The following is a 22455-nucleotide window of genomic DNA, read 5'->3' on the forward strand; positions in this document are numbered from 1 at the left end:
GCCAAGCTTCCTATTTTTCCAGTTTGTGGCTGAGAAATCAACTATAGGATGCATTTCCTATTTGTCTAGAGGCACTGGATATTACCTTTTTATTTCTTCTCCTTGAAACATTCTATTTCATCTCAACTTCATTCTTTGAAGAAGGTGTTTTGGGTTAGGGAGAGCACATTTAATTTTTCCAGTGGAAAATTATGTACTAATGATGCACATTGAAACACCTAGGAGAATACAGGAAGATGAGAACTTTTGCACACGGTTGGTGGGAGTAAATCGGAGAGCAATTTGGCAGTACCTAGTGAAACTGGTGATGTGTATTCACTAAAACCCAGCAGTTCCACCTTGAAATACATGCTTTAGAGTTGAGAGCTGTGCTGCTCAATGTGCAATATACAGATGGTGAAGGTTTGTGAGCTATGTTTCCAGTCCACAGGGAGATAAGTACAGAAAATGAGAGTAAGCATTTACTATACTGTGTTTGATACTGTAGCTTTGTAGTATAGTCTGAAGTCTGGGAGTGTGATTCTTCCAGCTTCATTCTTCTTTCTCCAGATTGTTTTGGCTATTCGGAGTCTTTTGTGTTTCCGTTCAAATTAAAAATGTTTTTGTTCTAGTTCTGTGAAAAATGCCGTTGGTATGGATTGCATTGAATCTGTGGATTGCCTTGGATAGTATGGTCATTTTAACAATATTGATTCTTCCAATCCAAAAACACGGTATATCTTTCTATCTGTTTGTGTTGTCTTCAGTTTCTTTCATCAGCGTCTTATAATTTTCAGAGTACAGGTCTTTTGCCTCCTTAGGTAGGTTGATTCCTAGGCATTTATTTTATTCTTTTTGATGCAATGATAAATGGAATTGTTTCCTTAATTTCTCTTTCTGATATTTCGCTATTAGTGTATAGAAATGCAACAGATTTCTGTATATTAATTTCGTATCCTACAACTTTACTGAATTCATTGATGAGCTCTAGCAGTTTTCTGGTAGTGTCTTTAGCATTGTCTATATATAAGCATCATGTCATTTCCAATTTGGATTCCTTTTATTTCTTTTTCTTCTCTGATTGCTGTGGCTAGCACTTCCAAAACTATGTTGAATAAAAGTGGTGAAAATGGGCATCCTTATCTTGTTCCTGATCTTAGAGGAAATGTTTTCAGCTTTTTACTGTTGAGTATGTTGTTGGCTGTGGGTTTGTCATATATGGCCTTTATTATGTTGAGGTATGTTCCCTCTATGCCCACTTTCTGGAGAGAGTTTTATCATAAAGGGATGTTGAATTTTATCAACAGCCTTTTCTGGAACAGGATAGAAAGCCCATAAATAAACCCATGCAGTTATGGTCAATTAATCTACAACAAAGGCAAGAATATACAATGGAAAAAGACAGTCTCTTCAATAAGTGGTGCTGGAAAAACTGGACAGCTACATGTAAAAGAACAAAATTAGAACATTCTCTAACACCATGTACAAAAATAAACTCAAAATGGATTAAAGACCTAAACATAAGACTGGATACTATAAAACTCCTAGAGAAAAACATAGGTGCAGAATACTCTTTGACAGAAATCACAGGAATATTTTTTTGGATCTCTCCCCTAGAATAACAGAAACAAAAGCAAAAATAAACAAATGGAACCTAATTAAATGTAAAAGCTTTTGCACAGCAAAGGAAATCATAAACAAAGTTAAGGGACAACCATGGACTGGGAGAAAATACTGTGAACGATGCTACCAACAAGGGATTAATTTCCAAAATATACAAATAGCTTATACAGTTTAATATCAAAAAACCAAACAACCCAGTCAAAAAATGGCCAGAAGACCTAAATAGACATTTCTCCAAAGACATACAGATGGACAACAGGCACATGAAAAGGTGTTCAATATTGCTAATCATTAGAGAAAGGTAAATTAAAACTACAGTGAGGTATCACCTCACACTGGTCAGAATGGCCATCATGAAAAAGTCTACAAATAACTAATTCTGCAGAAGATGTGGAGAAAAAGGAACCCTCCTACACTGTTGGTGCGAATGTACATTAGTGCAGCTACTATGGAGAACAATATGGAGATCCCTTTAAAAACTAAAAATAGAATTATCACATGATCCAGTGATCTCTCTCCTGGGCAGATATCCAGAGAAAACTCTAATTTGAAAAGATACATGCACCCCAGTGTTCATAGCAGCACTATTTACAATAGCCAAGACATGGAAGCAACCTAAATATCCATTGACAGATGAATGGATAAAGAAGATGTGGAGTGTGTGTGTGTGTGTGTGTGTGTGTGTGTATACACACACAATGGAATATTACTCAGCCATAAAAAAGAATGACAGTGCCATTTGCAACAACATGGATGGACCTAGAGATTATCATATTAAGTGGAGTAAGTCGGACAGAGAAAGACAAGTATCATAGGATATCACTTATATGTGGAATCTAAAAAAATATGATACAAATGAACTTATTTACAAAACAGAAACAGACTCACAGACATAGAAAACAAACTTATGATTACAAAAGGGGAAAGTGATGGGGGAGGATAAATTGGGAGTTTGGGATTAACATATACGCTCTACTGTATATCAGTTAGATAAACAAGGACCTGTGTAGCACAGGGAACTATATTCAATATCTTATAATAACCTATAATGGCAAAGAATCTGAAAAAGAATATATATATGTAAATATACACAAATATGTATGTATAACTGAATCACTTTGCTGTACATCTGAAACCAATACAACTTTGTAAATCAACTATAGTTCAGTTAAAAGAAAGATTAAAAAAAAACTGAAGCAAATATGGCAAAAATGTCTACACTTATCATATCTAGGTGGTGGGTATTTGGATATTAAATTTTTTCTATATTTTTTTCTATTTAAAAAATATCTCATAGTGGGACTTCCCTGGTGGTCCAGTCGTTAAGACTCCGTGCTTCCACTGCAGAGGGTGAGGGTTCGACCCCTGGTCGGGCAACTAAGATCCAACATGCTGAGTGGTGCAGCCAAAACAAAATGAAAAAAATAAAAATATCTCATAGTAAAATCAGCCTCAGAATATTATTTTTTCTGATCTAAGAAGCAAGTTGGACATACCAGGGAACTTTATTCCTGCAGTGTCCAAGGACACATTTGTCTTCCCAGTGACGTAAAACCAGATACCAATCTTATGGGCAGTTTTTAATGTCTCAGGGCTGAAGAGGAAGCATTGGTTCGGAACCCTGGAGAGATGTAGAGGTGCCTGGATTCTGGTCCTAGCTTTATGACTAACTAATCTGTGACCATGGATTTCCCATATACAAGCTTTCATTGCCTTATCTGTAAAATTAGACTGAGATTGTTTTCAGCATTGAAATTTAATAACATATAAATTATATATAAATGTCTATATGAAATGTCACATAGACTAACAACTTGATGTTCTTTTTTACAATAATTATAGAGGCTAACAGAATTCATGGCGTAGACACAGATGTGGGACTAAGATTAAATATATGTGCAGTGGAGTCAGATCTGGGTTTAAATTTTGCCTCTCTGCCACACTAATGATGACCCTCGGTTTCCTGGAACACTCTATTTCCTAAGATGATACTCATACTTAGTACCTGTCTCAGCTTGGAAAGATTTGATGAGATAACCGTATTACTGTTGTAGTTGTTACAAATCAGTCAGTTAACTATTGTGCCCAGAAAGGTACTAGAATAAATTCTCAAACAGCTCATTGCAGCCATCTTCCAAAGATGGGATGAGCATCACATGGCAATTACACTTTGAAGTAGCAATAAACTAAGTACACATTTTCTAGACTAAATGATGCCACATCTTTTTGTAACCATGCATTCAAAGTGATTTAGAAATAGTCCTGTCTCAATACGGGACCCTAACTAGATGACAAGTTAGAGATTGCTTCCAACTCTTCAGTTCCCTTTTATGTGGGCTGTGGTTGAATGGCCCTGATGGTTTACACAGAATAAACTTGAAACAAAATTGAGAATACTCTTGATTTTTAATTTGTACTTTATAATCTGTACACTTGCCATTAATTTGTACAGAATGCACCAAAGCAGAATCAGATGATAGAGAGAGGAGCAGAATGGTCAGTCAAAATTTGCATTCATGAATCTCAAAGCCAGGCTGTGGTTTGTCGTGGAACAGAAAACTTAGGCAGTCATCCGTCTTGCTTAGTAACACAAGGCACAGTTAATGTGGCTGGGCCTCTAGCTCTGCTGACACAACATATGCTGATATATCTAAGTTTTGAAGACTTGGATTTAACAGAGACTTGTGGTATCAGAGGGGCCTGGTGAATGAAAAGCCTCTGCGGCTTATCAGCAGAGAGATAAGAGGCCCAGGTCCCTCTACTAGTGCTGTGATGGTGCTGCTGAGATGTTTATCACCCAGGCTTCTGAGAACAGGAGTTTGACCCATACCAAACACTTCAGAAATAATGTCAACACACCCAAGACCACAGCCAGCACAGAATTCTCTGAGATAAGATTACAGCTTTGTCCTTAAAGGGATGTTAACCAAGTCAGTCGATCCCTAAATATTCCCTGAGCTGAGCAACCCTATGAGTTATCCTTCATACCAGGGGGCTTTAGAAGCTCAATTTTTAATGCTTCTACATGCAGATATTCTGTTCTTGTTTTCTAAAGTATGCACAGAACTCTAACCATATCTAAGAAAGTTCCCGCAGGGTCAGGAGCCTGAGCTTGGTGCCTGTGAGATCAGCCGGTTATAGAAGCTGGAGGCAGCTCTTTACTGGCAAAAATATTTATTCTCTTTATTTTAAGATTTGGTTTCTAATGTATTGGACAGGTCTAGGCCGTCGGGCCTCCAAGGCCTGGTTAGACCTGTAGTCTCGGTCTAGGATAAAGTCATTATTGTATAGGAAAAGATGATTCGTCTTTGAGACAAGTGGGTGTAAAAAGCCACAGCAGTAGTTTTTATAAATACCTAGTCATGTGTTTGGTTTAACTACCAGTATGCAAACTGGTACCAGGGCCACAGGGCCCATCAGGGGTTGAGGTGAAGCTGGTCAAGTATTCTCCCAAGACCTCTTTGGCAATGAGAAGAAGCAGCATAAGAGAGACAACTCACCTGTGATGTGTCATCTAGATACTAACTGTATCACTTCTTGCTTTGAAATGCCTCACATTCATTCCTTTGTCCTCCCTGTGTCCTCCTAGCGTGGGCTTCTGGATTCCAATCCCTCTTCCCAGGGCTATGTTGTCTATAGTTACCAGATTAATTAAAAAACAAACAAGCAAACAAAAGCCCTTTTTGCCCCCTTTTCCCATTAGCGTCTCACAGTAAAGTTCATACTCCTCTAGTTTACTATTAAATGTTTTCACTCTTCTTTCTGTCCAGTTTCTCCTTCTCTGTTCATCTTTATTTCATTGAAAGGGTCTGCTTAAGGGCTGTGTTAACTTGTTTTTCCATTTTCCTGCCTCTGTGCGTTTGTTCCTGCCATCTCCCGCTTTTGGAATTCCTTCTCCCTTCCCTTCTACTCAGACACATCTCTTCCGTTAAAGCTTTTCAGACCAGTCCTGCCTACGCTGGTCTGACCCTCCTCTCAGCTCTGCTTCCTTATGGTCTAGAGTCCATGCCAGCCCTTTGGCAATTAACCACGTACTGCTTTGTGCATTTATCTTTATTTTGCGTGCTCTGTCTTGCTCTTTGGCTCTTCTCTTTCCCTCTTTGTGTGGGGTGTGTGTGTGTGTGTGTGTGTGTGTGTGTGTGTGTGTGTGTGTGTAGCTAGATAAGGCATCTATGAAAATAAAATCTGTGTCTTATACAACTTTATAATACTCATAGGTGCTCTATGACATTGTTATTGGTTGATGGTTCTTGCTTAGAATCTTGTTTTTGCAGGAGTCTTTGTCTTCTGTCTACTCCTGTATCCATAGCACCTGTGGATTGAGTGAGTGTCAGCTATTACCCTCGAGACAGGGTTTCCTTGACCAGGCTCTGCAGCTGGCCTTGACATTCTGCCTGGTGCCCTAGCTTCCTGGGGTTGGAGCTGTCTTTCTCCCAGGCTGGCAGCCTGCCTTAACTGCCCCTGACACGGCCATGTCTGTCTATTCTTTTTCCTCAGATGCGTACTCTCATTCAAGTGAGAACGGAGGCAAGTCCGAGTCGGTGGCCAACCTGCAGGCCCAGCCCTCCCTGAACTCCATCCACAGTTCCCCTGGGCCCAAGCGCTCCACCAACACCCTGAAGAAGTGGCTGACGAGTCCCGTGCGGCGGCTCAACAGCGGGAAGGCAGACGGAAACATCAAGAAGCAGAAGAAAGTACGAGATGGTCGGAAGAGCTTCGACCTGGGATCTCCCAAGCCTGGGGATGAGACGACCCCTCAGGGAGACAGTGCTGACGAGGTACTTACTCGAAGCCCCGGAGCCTTCCATCGGGAGGGGTTTCTGATGTACCTCCTTCCTGGAGCCTCGAGAGGCATCCTTCCCCGGGGTTTATAAACTATCCAGACTCTAGTTCCCAGTAGTTGGTCTTCTTGGGCCTAGGTGATCTTTGTATTCTCAGGACATTGCCAGTTTGAATATAGTTCCCTGTGCTATACAGTAGGACCTTGTTGTTTATCCATTCTAAATGTAATAGTTTGTATCTACCAACCCCAAACTCCCAGTCCATCCTGCTCTCTCCCCTCCTCCCCTTGGCAACCACAAGTCTGTTCTCTGTGTCTATGAATCTGTTTAGTTCAATTTAAAAAAAAATTAAAAACACTAGGAAAAAAAAAAGACATTGCCAGTTTGATTTGTGACTGGTTTAGAGACTGGCACCTAGATTATCCAGCAGACAGACACCATTTTGCCAGATTTGGAGGTGCGTGTCTGGGCCCATGGGGAGCCAGCTGGTCACCAAGTCCCCAGCCTCTACTAAAGACCGCATTAAACCTGCTAGGCCTGGAAAACAGAAGACTATCTTGGGAGATTATGGCTGTCTTCGAGTATGTTGAACAGTGGCATTTATAAAATGGAGTAGGCAACTCCTGGTTGCTCCAGAAGGGAGAATTATGAGTAACAGGTGAAGGTTTACAGTAGCCAAGGTTGCAGCCTTTAATGGAGGCTCAACCAGTGATGAAATGGGGCTTCATGAAAACAAATGAACACCCATACTGAAAAGGTTTGGGAGACTGTATGACCTCACCTAACGGTTGGAGAGACCAGTGTTGGCTGAGAGGTCAGACTGGGCAACGACCTCTTATATCCCTTCCAAAACTGGGATTCTGTGATCAAAATATAGTGGGTATTTGGTTGGGGAATGAGATAATTCTTTTATCTGGCAAACTAACCTATTCTAGTCACTGACATGGCTAAGAAATTCTTCCTGATGTGAAACCAGACTCTCTTTGTAGTTTTATGCTGTCTGCCTTTTCTCCCTCTGAATGGCAGTAGAGCCTGGTGATATTTAGATTGTGGTTTGAGTCCTTCATAAACTTAAAAGTTAGTTTCTCTCCAACCACTCTCTCAACTTTCGCTCTTCCTGGCAAGTCGATAAAGTAGATGTTTTTCGTGTGTGTGTGTGTGTGTGTGTGTGTGTGTGTGTGTGTGTGTGTGTGTGTTCCATCATTTGGACCTCATTGTCCTTTTGAGATAAGCAGGTGTGCCCATTCCACACAGGAGGACCCTGAAACTGAAAAAAATAGGAGTGTGTTGAGAGAGGAGGGTATCTTATACGTTTCTTTTCTAAAAATCCCAAGTCCTGAACCAATAGGCATCTTTAACTATAGGAAACAGTGACTAATGCTGCTCTTTTGTTCTAGAAGAGCAAGAAAGGTTGGGGTGAAGATGAGCCAGATGAAGAGTCACACACACCCCTCCCTCCGCCTATGAAGATCTTTGACAACGATCCCACGCAGGACGAGATGGTAGGACTTCTTTCTCACTTGGAAGAGCCATGTGTAAAACACGTGATTTTGTTTTTTGTCTGTGTCAGGGGTAGTAACACTCTCTCTCCCTTGTTATCTCTTATGCCGCATGAATCCGAGGTGATGTAGATTCCGTCTGTGTCGGGGAGGGGTCCCCTCCCCCAACCCTGGAGGCCTGACTTCTTTTTGGGCAGTTACAGGGGTGGGTGTAAAATACTCAAAGCGGAAATCTGCCTAGTATCTCGTCCTGTTGATGAAGGGTAATGGCTCTGTCTTTGGAAGCAGCAGATCCCGAAAAGAACTATTGTCTCGAAGAAGAATCCAAGGTGGTTCTAGGTCATGATCATTCTGTTGTTCAACTGATGTTTTGGTTGATTGTTTTCCTTATCCTCAACACTAAAATCCAAACCATGGTAACTTCCAGTCAAGCCCAGTGCAAACAAAGCATGAGGGATGGAGATGCTGCTAAGGGGTGGTTTTGTCAAAGTTGGACAAACCTAACTTGCCAGGTTGCCTCAGTTCTTTGATTTGCAAAATTCTCTGGCTCACTGGCCTGCAGAGACTCTCTGGTGTCTGAAATGTGAATGTCCACCAAGCCTCTGAGCGCAGGGTCATCATCCCGATTGTTCTGGATCCGAGGCTCAGGTTGAATGTGCTTCCTGGTACTGAGCTGAGGCTCGGGTAGGTCCCTGCTTTCGTTGTGTGCTCCGTCACTGACCTTCCTAACTGTGCTGTCACTTCATTGTGTTTCTCTTGCTTCTCTCAGCGTCGCTGTCCTGGAGGACTCTGGAGGCTGAGGTGGTGGTTTCAGTTTTTGATTGTCCTTCCCATTTGCTTTCTGGAGTGTCGTTTTATTGTGCTTCTGGTGGTGGTTAGCCGTCCCCCTGGGGCCTCCTTGTGCTCTCCAGTGCTCTGCCCTGCAGTCAGCAGCCCCTTCCGAGGTGGTGGGCCCAGCATGCACGGGCAGGGAGCAAACCTTCCCAACACCACCCAGGATACAGTTCAGAAAGTACTGATGCAGTTGCTTCAGTGTTTCTGGTGATATCCCAGGTCTTGTTTGAATTCTCTCTGCTTTGCATTTTGGATCGGTGGCCCTCAGACATTAATTGAGGTCTTCCTCTGTGCTAAACTAGAGGGACATTTTCCAGGAACAGGTCCATGACTAAGATGTGGTCGCTGCCCCCTCTGTGATTCACCCAGTTACGGCCCCTCCTAAGGCTCTGTCTCTGGACTCTTGGGAAGAGAAGTAGAGGAAGCATGGCATGATGCCCATCCTGGATCCCCAGACGCAGAAATGCCTGTGCTTCGCCTTGAGGTGGGAACGAGAACCAACCTGCTGTGTTCCCAGAGGCCTATTGTAAAATGTTCTAGAAACAGTGATAGTGTGTGTGGGGAACAGGGCACTCAGGTCACATTATCTGCCGTCCCACACCGCCCTTCTCATGGAAGTGCCAGCTTACATAAGATAAGAAGAGGTCACAAATCCTCCCCCTCAACGTCCCTCAAGCACGGTTTGTTTTGGGGAAAGGATGTTATGTTGTTCCTGGATAATTTTTAACTGAGAATGCGGACTTACCCCCAGACATTTGTGTAGCCCTTTTCTTAGCCAGGATTTGGGCAGGTGGCATGAGCGCCTTTTTAGACACATGAACCTCCTCAGTCCTGCTGTTTGGTTTCTGAACATCTGTTTTTCTGGAATATTTTGGAGTGGGATGAGCTTCAGAATTTCTAGCAAATGGAGTTGGGATTCATTAAAATAATTTTTACAGTGGTGTAAAAGGAATTTCTAAAAGTTCACCCATTCTAGTGTTGTGCAATTACTTTAATTCTGTTTCCTTCTATTTGGTCATATGCATGTATGTTTTATTTTTATAATTATACTAGGCATATGATGTGTTCATTGTTTTATATTTTTAATATTTATAAATTAAATATTAATGATGTTTAATATTTCCTAAAATCTTATTAATTTTACCTTCATAACTATAATTTTAATAACTGAGGAGTATTTCACTTATGTGATGTATTGTAATTTGCTTGACCAGCCTGTTTGGGGATATCCTGGATTGTTTCCAATTTTTGCTACTCTGGGTAATACTGCTACAGATCACTTGGTACATACAGCATTTGTTCTTTTGACTTCTGTCCTTGGAATAAGTTCCCAGAGGTAGGATTACTAGATCAAAAAGTAGATAACTTGGATTTCCAAAGAGATTTAAGTTCTTTTCCTGCTTTCCCCAGGAGAGGAAAAGAGTCTTGCTCTCTCTTAATTACATTCATTTGATTTTTTTTAGCCCATTTCAGAAGCAAAGACTTACCTAAAGTAAGTCGTAGATTAGATAACAAGAAGCTTCCTTTTAGAATTTCTTCCCCATAACTTAAGGGACAGACTTGAAGCCAGAGCCTGGCCAGAATGTCCAACTTTCTACTCCCACGGTCACTGTGCCCATGCGTCCTGGGCCCTGGGAACTCCATTGTCCTCTGCTTTGAAACACGGGGCGGGTTAAAGCTTACACAGGGTCAACCATTTCTCTCCCAATTTCTTCTCAAGTAGGAGTAGGAAGAAAAAGAAACAAAACAAAACACTGTCCCTCAGTGAACAGGAATGCCCAAAGCGTTGACCAAACAGTCCCGTGGACCAGTCCTTATTGCTGGTGTGAGGGAAGGAGGAAGGCCCTGGGCTTGAACCTCCTTTCACTGTGAACAGGGTAGTGCCTGGTTGCTCCAGCATGAGAAGCACAAGTCCTGCTAAAGCCCCTTATTACTTCCCTAGTGTTTCAGTTCGGGGGCCTTACCAGAAACAGCAGTGTTTGTGGAGGAGTGCGTGTGTGTGTGTGTGTGTGTGTGTGTGAGAATGGGGAGGCGGTTTCTGGTCTCCAAGTGCCCTGCTCCTAGCATTTCTGCTTGACACATGGTGACAATCTGTGTTGAAGATCTACATCTAAGTAAAGTAAGGACAGTTTCTCTTCTTTGGACACACTCGAGGCTAGGTTTATTGACCCTCATTTCCTGGAACAGCAGTGGGCAGCCCTGTAGGGGCCAGAATCCTGTCTGCCCCCTCCCCCCTTGCTGTCAGTGGGTGCAGCCCTTCCCTGTTGGCCTCCTGGGAGCTCAGTGACCCCTCCCCTCAGCTCCTCAAGAGGTCTGACTAAAAAGAGCTTCGTCCCACCCCTGCTTCGCTGCCCCACACCCACACTACCTCCATCTCCCTCTGTCATCTCTTCCCTCTAAACAGAGAGCTTTGCCTCCCTTGCCTGCCTGAAGCTTTGGACTTGCTGTGTTGCTGCCTAATTGCTATTCCTCATTCCTCGCTAATCTGCTTTTCCTTTGCTGCTCAATGTCTTGCAGTCCTCCTCTTTGCTAGCAGCCCGGCAGGCTTCCACCGAAGTACCTACTGCTGCAGACCTTGTCAGTGCAATAGAACAGTTGGTCAAAAGCAAGCTGGTAAGTGTGGGTCCTGGAGGCAGTTCTGCGTGTTTCACCTCCATGCGGCTCCCCGGGCCTGACCTCTGTCCGCCATGTTCTCCTTTGCACCTGTCCGCATTCCTCCTGTAGGATTGTTTCCAGCTAGTGATGGTTTCTAAAAAGCTGCACCCCAAAGTCCTTTTTGGCTTTGTTTGGGAATGAGCATGGGCAATTAACAGGTCCTTTTGGGATTGTGACATTGATGACAGGTGAAAAGTATCCAAGACAACATAGCCTCCTTATAAGCCTGGTCCACTGGCCTACAGGGCAATGGCCTCTGGACAGTGGCTGATGTGTATCTGGTTAGCCCTGAAGCTAACTTTGCTGCCGAGACACAGAACATGGATTGGATCTTTGAAAGCACTGGGTAATTTTATTCGGGGACCTCACATAGTCTTCTAGCTTGCAAAGTCTTGCAAAAGGAGGTTGCTGATAAAAGGGGAATGGGCAAAAGTGTGTGGACACGTCATCACAAGAAATTAAGGGAGATGGTGCATATCCCCATCATGAACGTACGTCAGTGAAAACTGGTCTAGCTTGTGACTGTCTCCTGGACAAATCAGACCATTGGAGGGAAGGGTTATGAGTCTGAGCTCTTTCAGGGTTTTGGCATCATGCTGGTGAAGGAGCTCCTTTTTGGATAGCTCATTTGAATAGGGCTGTTCCTCTCCTCCCATATTTTTACATTTGAGTGTATCACTACAGGATGACAATCTGAAGCATTTTCCTTTCCTTTGCTCTCATCCATGTCACTCATCTGGTTTTTCCTGCAGCTCTCATTAGGATAAATGTCTGTGCTTCTGCCAGACTTCTGTTGGGCAGTCCTGTCCATCAGCACCATTTAAACCCTTCTCCACTTGAAAATGATGGATACTATCTAGGGAAAGCTGCCTGATCATAATTTTGATTACAGTAACTCTCTTTTCAAATATCCTAGCTTATAGAGGACCAATGAAATTTCACACATATGACCGTCCTCTTTTCTTTCTAATGTTTCTTACTAATTAAAAAAAAAAAAAAGTTAGCTGGTATTTTTAGTGCTAGTGTCAAACTCCTGAAGGTCATGCCTTTTCCTGCCATCTTTCCCTGTCCCACGGCAGGGAGTTGAGTGCTCTCATGGGTGCTGCGTTGACTTCTCGAAGCCCATCTCCCTGACCACTCCTCATACCTGTCCATCCCTCTCCACACTGACCCATATACCCTCTTCATTCTGCAAATAACCATTAAAATTTTTTTTCCTTAAAAAACCATCCCTTTTTTTTGCATTTTCTCTTTCACCACCTGAGCATGGGCCCTGACCTCATGTCCAGAGTAGCCACTGCTTAATCCTTCTCCCCACCATCTGCCTCCGGCCTCTGGCTCCCACGATTGGCTCCCTCCTCGGTGAGGGCTCCCTGTCTCCCTCTTGCCTACACGACGATGGTCTCCAATGTGGGGGAGACTCGAAGTACACAAGATGGTTTTTTGAGGTGCTGGAACAAAATATTAGAATCTCTTTAACTCATCATTTTAAAATGGTTTTGTGTATGTTTTATTATGTACGTAAGGGTAATACAGGAGTACAGAAATATAATTTATAAATAAATTACATGTTTGGGGAGTGCATGACCAAAATTGTGTTTACTAATTGAAGTATATAATCAAAGTTTGGAAATCCCTGGCCCATAAAGTCCACACTTACCTAGTAGTCTAATGTTCTGCAGCCTATTCTCCAACTTACCTTCCCAACATCCATGTATTATTCCGGGCGATGAACTCGGCTCCAGCTAAATTATTTTCTTCACTGTCCCCAAACATGCATTTGGTTTTCCTTCCCCCCAAGTTTCTGTTCAAACCACCCCAATTCTCTAGAATGTTCTCCTTCTTAGTTTTGCTTGTCTAAAGTATAACGGCCCCTCAAGGTCCCACTCAGATCTCATGTCTCCACAAGAGCTTCCCTGACCAGCCCAGGGAAGTGTTTACATCCGTAAACACTTGTTTCTAAAAGTCTGTATTTTTCATATTTTGGATTACCACTTTCCTCCTGCTACTGCTCACCTACTGCTACTGTTGGGCACCTCAATGGGCCTCTAGTTTGTGTGATCCATGGGTCAGGTGTTAAACATGTGAGTACAGGTGTTGAGAAGTCCCATTAGAGCAAATGTCCCAGAGTAGAGGGAGTGTAGGATAACGCTGGAGCTGATCGGCCCTGTAACAGGCTCTTTACAAATGGCTATTGGATGAATGGCCTTTCGGTGGTGATTTTACCATAATAAGGGCTTTAACTTTTTCTTCCACCACTAGCTACTTCTTGAGGACCTGCAGTGAACCCAGAATTATGGAGATTTCTTTGGCCAAACATATAAAACCAAGCGTATGTCATGGAAAGGAATGCAAGAGCAGTAGTCTGATTTCTCAGAATCTTCTAACCAAAATTCAGTCCTTTCTCCTTTCCTCTACTTTCTCTTTCCTCCCATCTCAATACGTACCCACTGTGGTGTAGTGACGGAGCACCCGTAGTTGGTTGTTCCTTCAGCTGCGTTTGAGAATACGGAGTTACGTCTTCACCCTGGAGACTGGTATACCTATTTCTCATGAGCTCTCTAGCTTAGAAGAGGATAAGATCTAGAGCCTGTAAAAGTTCTGGAGTTTTTATTTGACTGTAAGTACAAGAGTGTTCCAGCTGCCAGAATAGCCAGTGTGGTCATAGGCTGGGTTAATGAAAGTACAACGTACAGATCCAGGGGCGTAATAGCCCCATTGTACTCAAAGCTCTTCAGACCATGCCTGTCATGAGTTGTGTGGAGTCATGTATCGGGTTCTGAACTTGGCATTCTAAAATGCTCTTGAACTCAGTGGAAGGGTCCTCCCTGGAGGAGGAAACCAATACCATGTGGTCCATGTCATTTGATGGAGAGTTGCAGAAACTGGGGTTAAGAATGGGGAGAAGAAGTTAGGAGAGAGAAGACACACGAGAACTGTCTTCTAATAATTGAGCACTGCTGTGGAAAAGAAGGGCTGGTCTCACTCTTGGTTGCTCCAGAGGGCAGAACCTGTGGGTGGAAATTAGTTCAGTATAAGAAGAACTAATAAGGTCCTTCCCAATTTACAGAATCTGGAAATATTACAGGAGCCTCTGGCATACTTGGACTTTTATATCTAGGGCTTAGATTCTTTCTGATTTCTATTTTGGTTGCTCAAGAGATGGCACTAAATGCTGTAGTTAGAAATCATTTCCAGGAAGGACCCTGAGTCAAAATGCTTGGCCAGAAACAACCCGAAAACTAATCCCATTACCATAAAACCTGAGACTTCAAGTCACGTGACAGAGCAGTTCTCCTGCGTTCCCTTACCCTGCTGCTCTCTGCCTGGGTGCACTTTTCCAATAAAGTCTCTTGCTTTGTCAGCAAAAAAAAGAAAAAAGAAATCATTTGGCACCCCTGGCTCCACCCAGAAGCCATAAGATCCCTTGTGTCCCTGAGTCCCAAAGCTGCCCTTGGTGCTGTATGGTCACGTGGTCATGACTGTGCCAAGGCTGTGGCCTCCAGCACTTGTGATCTCTCCTGCTGGAAAGCTGCTGTTAGGCAACCAGGACAGCGGTTCCCCACTCACCTGCAGTGCAGATAAAACCCCGAAGACCCCTGGAAACTCCTTTGGCGAGTCCCTCTGGGTATTAACGGATACTTCTGAGGTCTCACCTGCCAGCCTTGGTCTTTAATCAGTGCTTTTGTTTGCCAAGAGAACATGCCCATCCACCTCCCCCCAAAGAGAGCTCAAATACTTTTTCTGGGTTTTGTATTAAAGGTATTGTCTTTAACTCTAAGCCAGGACTAAGGCTCCCCCTGCTTTTCCCGTGTGATTTTTAATAAAGTTTTTCCTAGACATAGAGACTGGCGTCGGTGGTGCTGAGTGTATAAAGAATCAGAAGACCTAGGTGTTAGTCCTGCCTCTGCTACTTATTGCGTAGCCCTGGGCAAGTTACTTCATCTACTTGGGCCTCTCTTTTATCTCACTTATCAACAATGATTCTGTCCACCTGAATCTTATCTCAAGAGAGTTATGTTGAAGACTGAGTCAGGTGTGGATGCACTTTGTAAACTGATAAGTGAGCATCCCACAAATGTTATCTCTTAGCTCTTTGCATTGTGAAGAGCAGGGAAAGGGAACCAGTCATACTTTATCTTCTGTAGTCACACCCTGAACACAGGGACACAGTATTTGTCAGTCAATAGATCCTGGTTGGGTGAATGTAGCAGGGTAATAGCTTAGCAATCTATGTAATTTGGCTTTATTCCTCAAGTTTGAGAAGCAAGAGATTCCTGGCCGTATGGGAATCTAGTGTGTTTCTAAACAGCCCAGGATTCCATCACCTGCCTGAGATGAATGTTTAGGCCCCTAAAAAGAAAGCCTCCTCCCTGAGCTCTGGTCCTCAGGTGGCACATCACAGTAGTTTACTGGGCTCAGGATGGCACTCGCAGACCCTTGGCTGAAAATCCTGAAAATCTTTAGGGAAGGGACTGGCCAGGACTGAGGTCTTGTTCAGTCTACCTGCTGGCCTGGCATCCTGAGAATTAGTCCTACCTGCTTCAGCAAGACTTCCTGCCCTCTGGTTCTCCTACTTTGATAGCATTCACCTCCCTAGGTCAACCTGTGGGCCACAGAACGTGGCTAGGGCAAGGCTGCATTTGTGTGGGTGTTTTGCTCTCCTTTAGATGAATCAGCTTGCTCTGTCAAAGGTAAAGTAGAGTTAACAGAAGTTCATTTTCCAGACGGGAGGAAATAATGACCCCCTATCATATCCAATATGTAGATGTATGCTTTCAGGAACTGAGTTCCTCTGGCATCCCTCTGTGGAAAAGATTCCTGAGCTTGTTAAAATGGAATAGCTTAGATATCCAACAAAAAATTTTAACCCGAAGTCACAAACCTGTAATGTCATTTGCCTGGAAAATCCAGATTTCAGTTTTTCTACTATGAAATATCTTCCCTACCCTTACCCCCAAGTTGCCTGGGAATGACTAAGATCTTATACTTTTTGTCAAGAGATTTCATACTAATTTGTATAAATTAGTATAATTTATAATTTGTGTAAAACGGTGGGACAGCTAAGGGGTTGGTTGTGGTAGGTGGTGCTGGATCAGCTCCCTGACTGTTGTTTTATCAGATGAGCTTTGACCGAGAGGTTTTATATAAAAGTTTCATATAAAACTCTTTGAGTTTCATTCAATAAATTCTTGGAGTCCTACTATGTGCCAGTCCTGCCAGCACAGAACCTTCCTTAATGGAGCTCACAGTCAAGGGTTGATGCTCAAAACTCCTCTCCTGCCTGGACTGTTGCAACCATTTCCTCCCTGATTTCAGCCTGACGTCTCTTCGCATGACTTCTGGAGGAATCTTGCTTTTCTTTCATGTTTCCGTTTTAAAAAAACTTTTAATAGTTCTTTTCTGTCATAAAAGCATTGTATGCTCATTCAAGAAAAATTGGAAAATGACAAGAGTTTAAACACAAATCATATCTCATAATATCATCATCTAGACATACTCAGTGTTGAAATTTAGATATTTTTAAAATAATGTAGTTAATCATAGAATATATAAAACTTAAGTCCTGTTTTCCTTTACTGTCATATCAGATACATATTCCCAGGTCATGAAAAGCTCTTAGAAGCATTAAGACTGATCTTTCTAAAACTTAAATCCAATCATGTTACTTTCCTGCTTAAAGTTCTCCCATCATTGGTCTTCGAAGGTAAAGTCTCCACTTTCTTTTTTTAATTGAAATATAGTTGATTTACAATCTTGTGTTAGTTTCAGGTGCTCAGCATAGTGATTTGGGTTTTTTGCAGATTATATGCTACACACAAGGCTTCTGATGATCTGATCTCTGCATCCTTCTCCAGCATTGTCTATTTCACTCCCTACTTCTTCTTTCCCTAGTACCCACTCCCCCCAACTGACATAACACACAGTTACTTGCTAATGCCCCTCTCCCCCTACTTCACACTCTGTATCCTACCTATACCAGGTGGCCTTCAGCTTCCCAGGCTGCCCTGTGTAGTTTCTCAACTTGATCCTTTACTCATAGTGCTCCTCCTGCCTGGATCATCCTTCCACTGGTGTATCCAGTGAAATCCTTTCCATTTCTCAGTACTTAGTTCAAGCATTGTCTCTTCCATTAAGCCTCTCCCATCCCTCCCTATCCCATCATAGAGCTGCCTGCTCCTTTTTTTCATCCTCCCCATAGTACCCCTCTTACCTAGAAGAATGCCCATTGTAGCTTAGGTTTTGGTGGGCAGGGAACCATGTCTTATCCATCTTCATTTCTCCAACACTTTGTAAAAATTCAGCACATAGTAGAAGCACAATAAATATTTGCTTAAGTACAAACAAATCAGTCATAACACTGTGTAATAAATGCTCTTCAGGGGGTGGGTAAAGGGTGCGTATAGGAGACCAGAGGAAGGGCATTTTATGGGTATGTGGTCCAAGATCGAGCTGACAGGAAATGTGTTCATTTTTACTGTGGCAGTAGCCTTCCTCCATATTTAATCTTCTTTTTTGAATCCTATTTGCATTTCTGTTCCCTGACATGGCACCAGCTATGTGGAGCACCCATCTGCAACATTTGTTGCTTCCTCCTTTGCACACCTTTTCCTTTGTCTGCTGAGACTACTGTGGCCCTGAGCACCAGACAGGGCAGAAGTCCTCTCTGGGCAGCACAGCCCACCACTCATCAACCAGCCATCACTTCCCATGTCCCCCAAGGAGCAGCACAGACAATTGCAGATCACCCATAGTTGCCCTTGGCTGGGACCTCGTATCCCAACTCTAGCACAGGTAGCCAGGTTCTCAGAAGGAATCACTCTTGAATTAGTATAAGTATTTATAGTCAATGCCATTATTTGAGACAGCTAACATACAGCTTAGCCAGACCCTATATTTCCCTCTTCTTCCTCTCTCACTGCCTCTGCCTTCCTCAACTCCATCCCAGAGAGTCCTTCCCCAGAGATAACTTGGGCTTCTTTGCTCATATAACAGGTCGGGCAAGAGGAGATGGAACATATCTCCCTGTGTGACACTTTGGACCCCTCAGATGTCCTTCATTCTGTAGAAGAGTTGAGAGTGGACCACGCCAAGAGGGATGGTCCATGGAAGGGCCTTGTAGCAGAGATGTAAGCCTGTTTCCCATGCCTTGCAGCCAGCACCCTGCCAGCCAACAAGCTACAGAACAAAGACTAGAACAGGACAGTGGGGACAGTGGGAGGGGAAGTAAAAGGCATGTAATTGGATCAGTCACCAGCTGGGTCCATCTGTCTGGGGAGCCTGTCTCTGGTGGTGGCACCAGGGGACATGTCACATGTCATTGGAAAGCCTGTCTGTCCAGTGGCTTGTCAAACCTCAGCACCAAACACTCATTTCCTTAATAACTGGTTACAGATCCTGAATCTATAAATTTAGCTAAACTCTTCTTGACCTTTCTATATTTTTAGCCTAGGCTGCTTCTCTGGATGACAACTTCCATGGTTGATTACTTGTTCTGTGAGCTACCTTCATGTCAAGTTAAAAGAAACTCTCTCTCTCAAGCTTGAAGACCCTGTCCTCTTAATGCTGGCTTCTAGTGTTGGTAACACATTCATGTTTGGCCCTTGGCACAGGCCGTTGATTTGGGGATGGAGTGGGGGAAAAGAAGGTTGACATCTCAGCTTTAAGTTTTTCAGCCTCCAATTCTAGTAATCCCCACCTGTTCTCATATAATGGCCCACTGGTCACCTCATTCACTTTTTGTTTCGTTTACCTGGACTTTTCCTGCCTCTATTCAGCCTGTGTTGAAATACAGCAGCTAAGTGAGTTTATGACAGATACTCCAAGTGTGGGTTGTTTAAGACCATGCTGAAGCCTTTTGTTCCTACTACCTTTGGGGGCACTTCTTGATCTTTGTGACTTTAACCTTAGGGCTGATGTTTTCAAAGACTGCTAAAGTAAAGCCTTTCCTTTTCCTACAACAGTGCCTGTAGTAGACAGTCGTTTTGTGTGGATAGTTTGGATTACTCTCCCATATTTGTTTTCCATTTGCCCACCTTGACCTTGGTCTCCAGTCTTATTGTTTATCCACATGTTTTCTGCCAGTTTGCATAATGAAATGCTAAGCTGCATGCTCTTTCTTCTACAGCACTTATAAAAATGTTAAGATTGACCCCATCTTTTAGCATCCTTATTGTTAATACTTCCATCCATGGGGGCAGTGAGGGAAACCCACCACTGTAGAGCATTTTAAATTGTTCAAGGGCTTGTACACCTATAGTCTCTGACTTTTCCTTAAAAATCTGTAGAAAGGAGAGACCCAACTTGAAAATTGAGAAAAACTGAAGCATGGAACAATTTTATCTGTCTCACTTAAAATCATCCAGGGACTGGCAGATCTAGGATTAGAATCCTTTACCCTTAGCTCTTTCGAGAGTAACATATTAATCCCTTTAACTTGTTTCTTTTCTTTCTTTTTTTTAAAATTTATTTATTTTATTTATTTATTTTTGGATACGTTGGGTCTTTGTGGCTGCACACGGGCTTTCTCTAGTTGTGGCGAGCCGGGGCTACTCTTCTCATTGCGGTGACTTCTCTTGTTGTGAAGCACAGGCCCTAGAGCGATCGGGCTTCAGTAGTCGTGGCGTGCAGGCTCACTGGTTGTGGCTCACAGGCTCTAGAGCGCAGGCTCAGTAGTTGTGGCACGTGGGCTTAGTTGCTCCGCAGCATGTGACATCTTCCCGGCCCAGGGCTCAAACCCGTGTCTCCTGCATTGGCAGGCGGATTCTTAACCACTGCGCCACCAGGGAAGTGCCTCTTTAACTTGTTTCTTTGTCCTGCAGCAACTTAATTAAAAGAGATGAAAGGGATTAATAAATGAAAGAAAGCCCTTGGTAAATAACCTTAGCAAAGATGTTTTTAGAAAAGGCTAAGTCTGTTTACCTCTTCTTATCTACATTTCATTGGCTTCTTCAAAGAAAATCGTAGCTGATTTAACAAACATGATTTTACTGAAATTCTCCTATCACTGCCCTCCCCTTGTCAATTCACATTTGGTGGTCCTACGAGTGAGGATTTTCTTTTCTCACTGCTTATTTGGTGTAGAATTGGAATGATTAGCTTTACCTCTGGAGCTCTTACCCAGAGATCAGTCACTTTGATGGTGTTCATTATGTCTGGGAAATTGGCGGCCCCTGACACCAAGTACATCCTAATTGCCTGAGAAGGTGGCGGCTCTGGGCTCCCTGCTGCAGGAAGATGGGAGTCTCTGGCCTCCTGGTGCTTCACTGAAGTTCGGTGAGGACAGCCTTGGTTACTGATCCACCAACTTGGCTGTGGCTGGGCTGGGGAGACACAAGGACTTCCAGACCACTTTCCCACGTACACTTCTCTAAGGCTATTCATTCTTCTCTTTTCAGAGTCTGGAAGGCGGCTCGTACCGGGGGAGCTTGAAAGACCCCACAGGCTGCCTGAATGAGGGCATGACCCCACCCACACCTCCTAGAAACCTGGAAGAAGAACAGAAAGCCAAGGCCCTGAGAGGCAGGATGTAAGTGCTTCCCCAGACTCCAGCCTGGTGCATGTGTGTGCAATGGACAAGGGACGGGGTCCTGTGAAGTTTGGGGAGAATTACGGCTTCCCCACACTGTGTTTCCATTGGCACCATTCGTTCTAAGTAAAGGTGACCGGTCTATACAGTGTGACATTGATCAACAACGAGCTATTTGGCACTGACTTTAAGGATTTTCAGCTGAAATATTTTCTGTAAGATAAGGGCTATTACTGACAGTGTGGTTATAACCAAGTCTGTTAGAAATTTAAAACATGCTGATAAAAAACAAAACAACCAAGGTCAGGGAACTATGGGACCATTACTGTGGCCCCATATCAAAGACTCCGTGTTAGAAAGTCTGATGGAGTTTCATCTGAGGAAACGTTTCCCCAGATGTAGGAAAGTAACGTATAGGAAAAGGGAGCTGTTGGGCTACCAGGCTGGGTTCTAGCTCCGCCCCTTCTCCAGCGGTTTTATTTATTAAAAAAAATTTTTTTTATAGAGCAGTATTTGTTTTTTGGGGTTTTTTTCTTAAGCCCAATTTTTTTAAATTGAGATACAGTTGATGTACAATATTACATAAGTTACAGGTGTACAACATAGTGATTCACAAACTTTAAACGTTATACTTCATTTATAGTTGTTATAAAATATTGGCTATATTTCCCTGTGCTATACAATATATCCTTGCTTATTTATTTTACACATAATAGTTTGTACCTCTTAATCCCCTACTACTATCTTGCCCGTCCCCCTTCCCTCTCCCCACTGGTAACCACTAGTTTGTTCTCTATATCTGTGAGTCTGTTTCCTTTTTGTTATATTCACTAGTTTTTTTTATTTTTTAGATTCCACATATAAGTGATATCATACAGTATTTGTCTTTCTCTGTCTGACTTATTTCACTGTGGACTGAGTTCCAAGAGAACCTCTTTACTTTTCGAATGGTTAGGGGTAAATACAATTCACATTGCAGTCCATTTCACAAGAACCCATATGTTTTGCAAGGTTTGAGTTATCTACCGTGATGTGAAGTCAATCTTCTATTACTTGATTTGATCAAGAAGATAGCAACACCATTACTGCAAAACCACAATCCCTCCGAAACTTCAGTTTTGTTGTTTAGGGTTTCACTCTGTGTTGCACGCAGAGCTGCTGATGAGTCTTGCACATAGCTTGATGTGTGAGAGACGGTAAGCACAGTGAGAGTGGGATAGGCAGGCTGAAAAGGTCCCGCCCTGTTGCTAATTAGCCTGCCCTTCTGCCTCGAACTCGTCACTCCTTTAGCCTCGTCATAGACATGAAGATTAGCAAAAATAAAGGAGGCCAGGTCCTTCTGTTGCCCGCAGATAGACGAAGTGACCATTTATAACTGTTACCAAGGAAACATCATAGCTAGGGCCTGGCCCCAGAGCAGGGGTGTCACCTCCTAATGGAAATGAGCAAGTGTCACGTAAGCGCTGTGGTTCCATATTTACCCCCTTAACTTTATGGGTGCTCAGGGGAACCCCAAGAATAGAATAGAGGTAAAGAAATACCATCTCCAAAGGGA

General features: G+C 43.1%; 1 protein-coding gene across 6 annotated transcripts in view; it reads left to right on the forward strand.

Annotated features, from left to right (window-relative positions):
* Positions 1-22455, forward strand: part of KALRN (kalirin RhoGEF kinase) — a gene marked incomplete at both ends in the record, with an annotated part of 640695 nt that overhangs the window by 564022 nt on the left and 54218 nt on the right. For 3 of the 6 annotated variants that reach the window (XM_079705108.1, XM_079705115.1, XM_079705112.1), the window contains 4 exons: positions 6100-6380; positions 7784-7885; positions 11234-11329; positions 20770-20900. In XM_079705108.1, the coding sequence (XP_079561234.1) occupies positions 6100-6380; positions 7784-7885; positions 11234-11329; positions 20770-20900 (610 nt within the window). Of the gene's footprint in view, positions 1-6099; positions 6381-7780; positions 7886-11233; positions 11330-20769; positions 20901-22455 lie in introns of all 6 variants that reach the window. The other 3 variants (XM_079705114.1, XM_079705113.1, XM_079705111.1) reach the window with 1 other exon arrangement.

Source organism: Hyperoodon ampullatus (genome assembly GCF_949752795.1).
Source record: "Hyperoodon ampullatus genome assembly, chromosome: 5".
NCBI lineage: Eukaryota > Metazoa > Chordata > Mammalia > Artiodactyla > Ziphiidae > Hyperoodon > Hyperoodon ampullatus.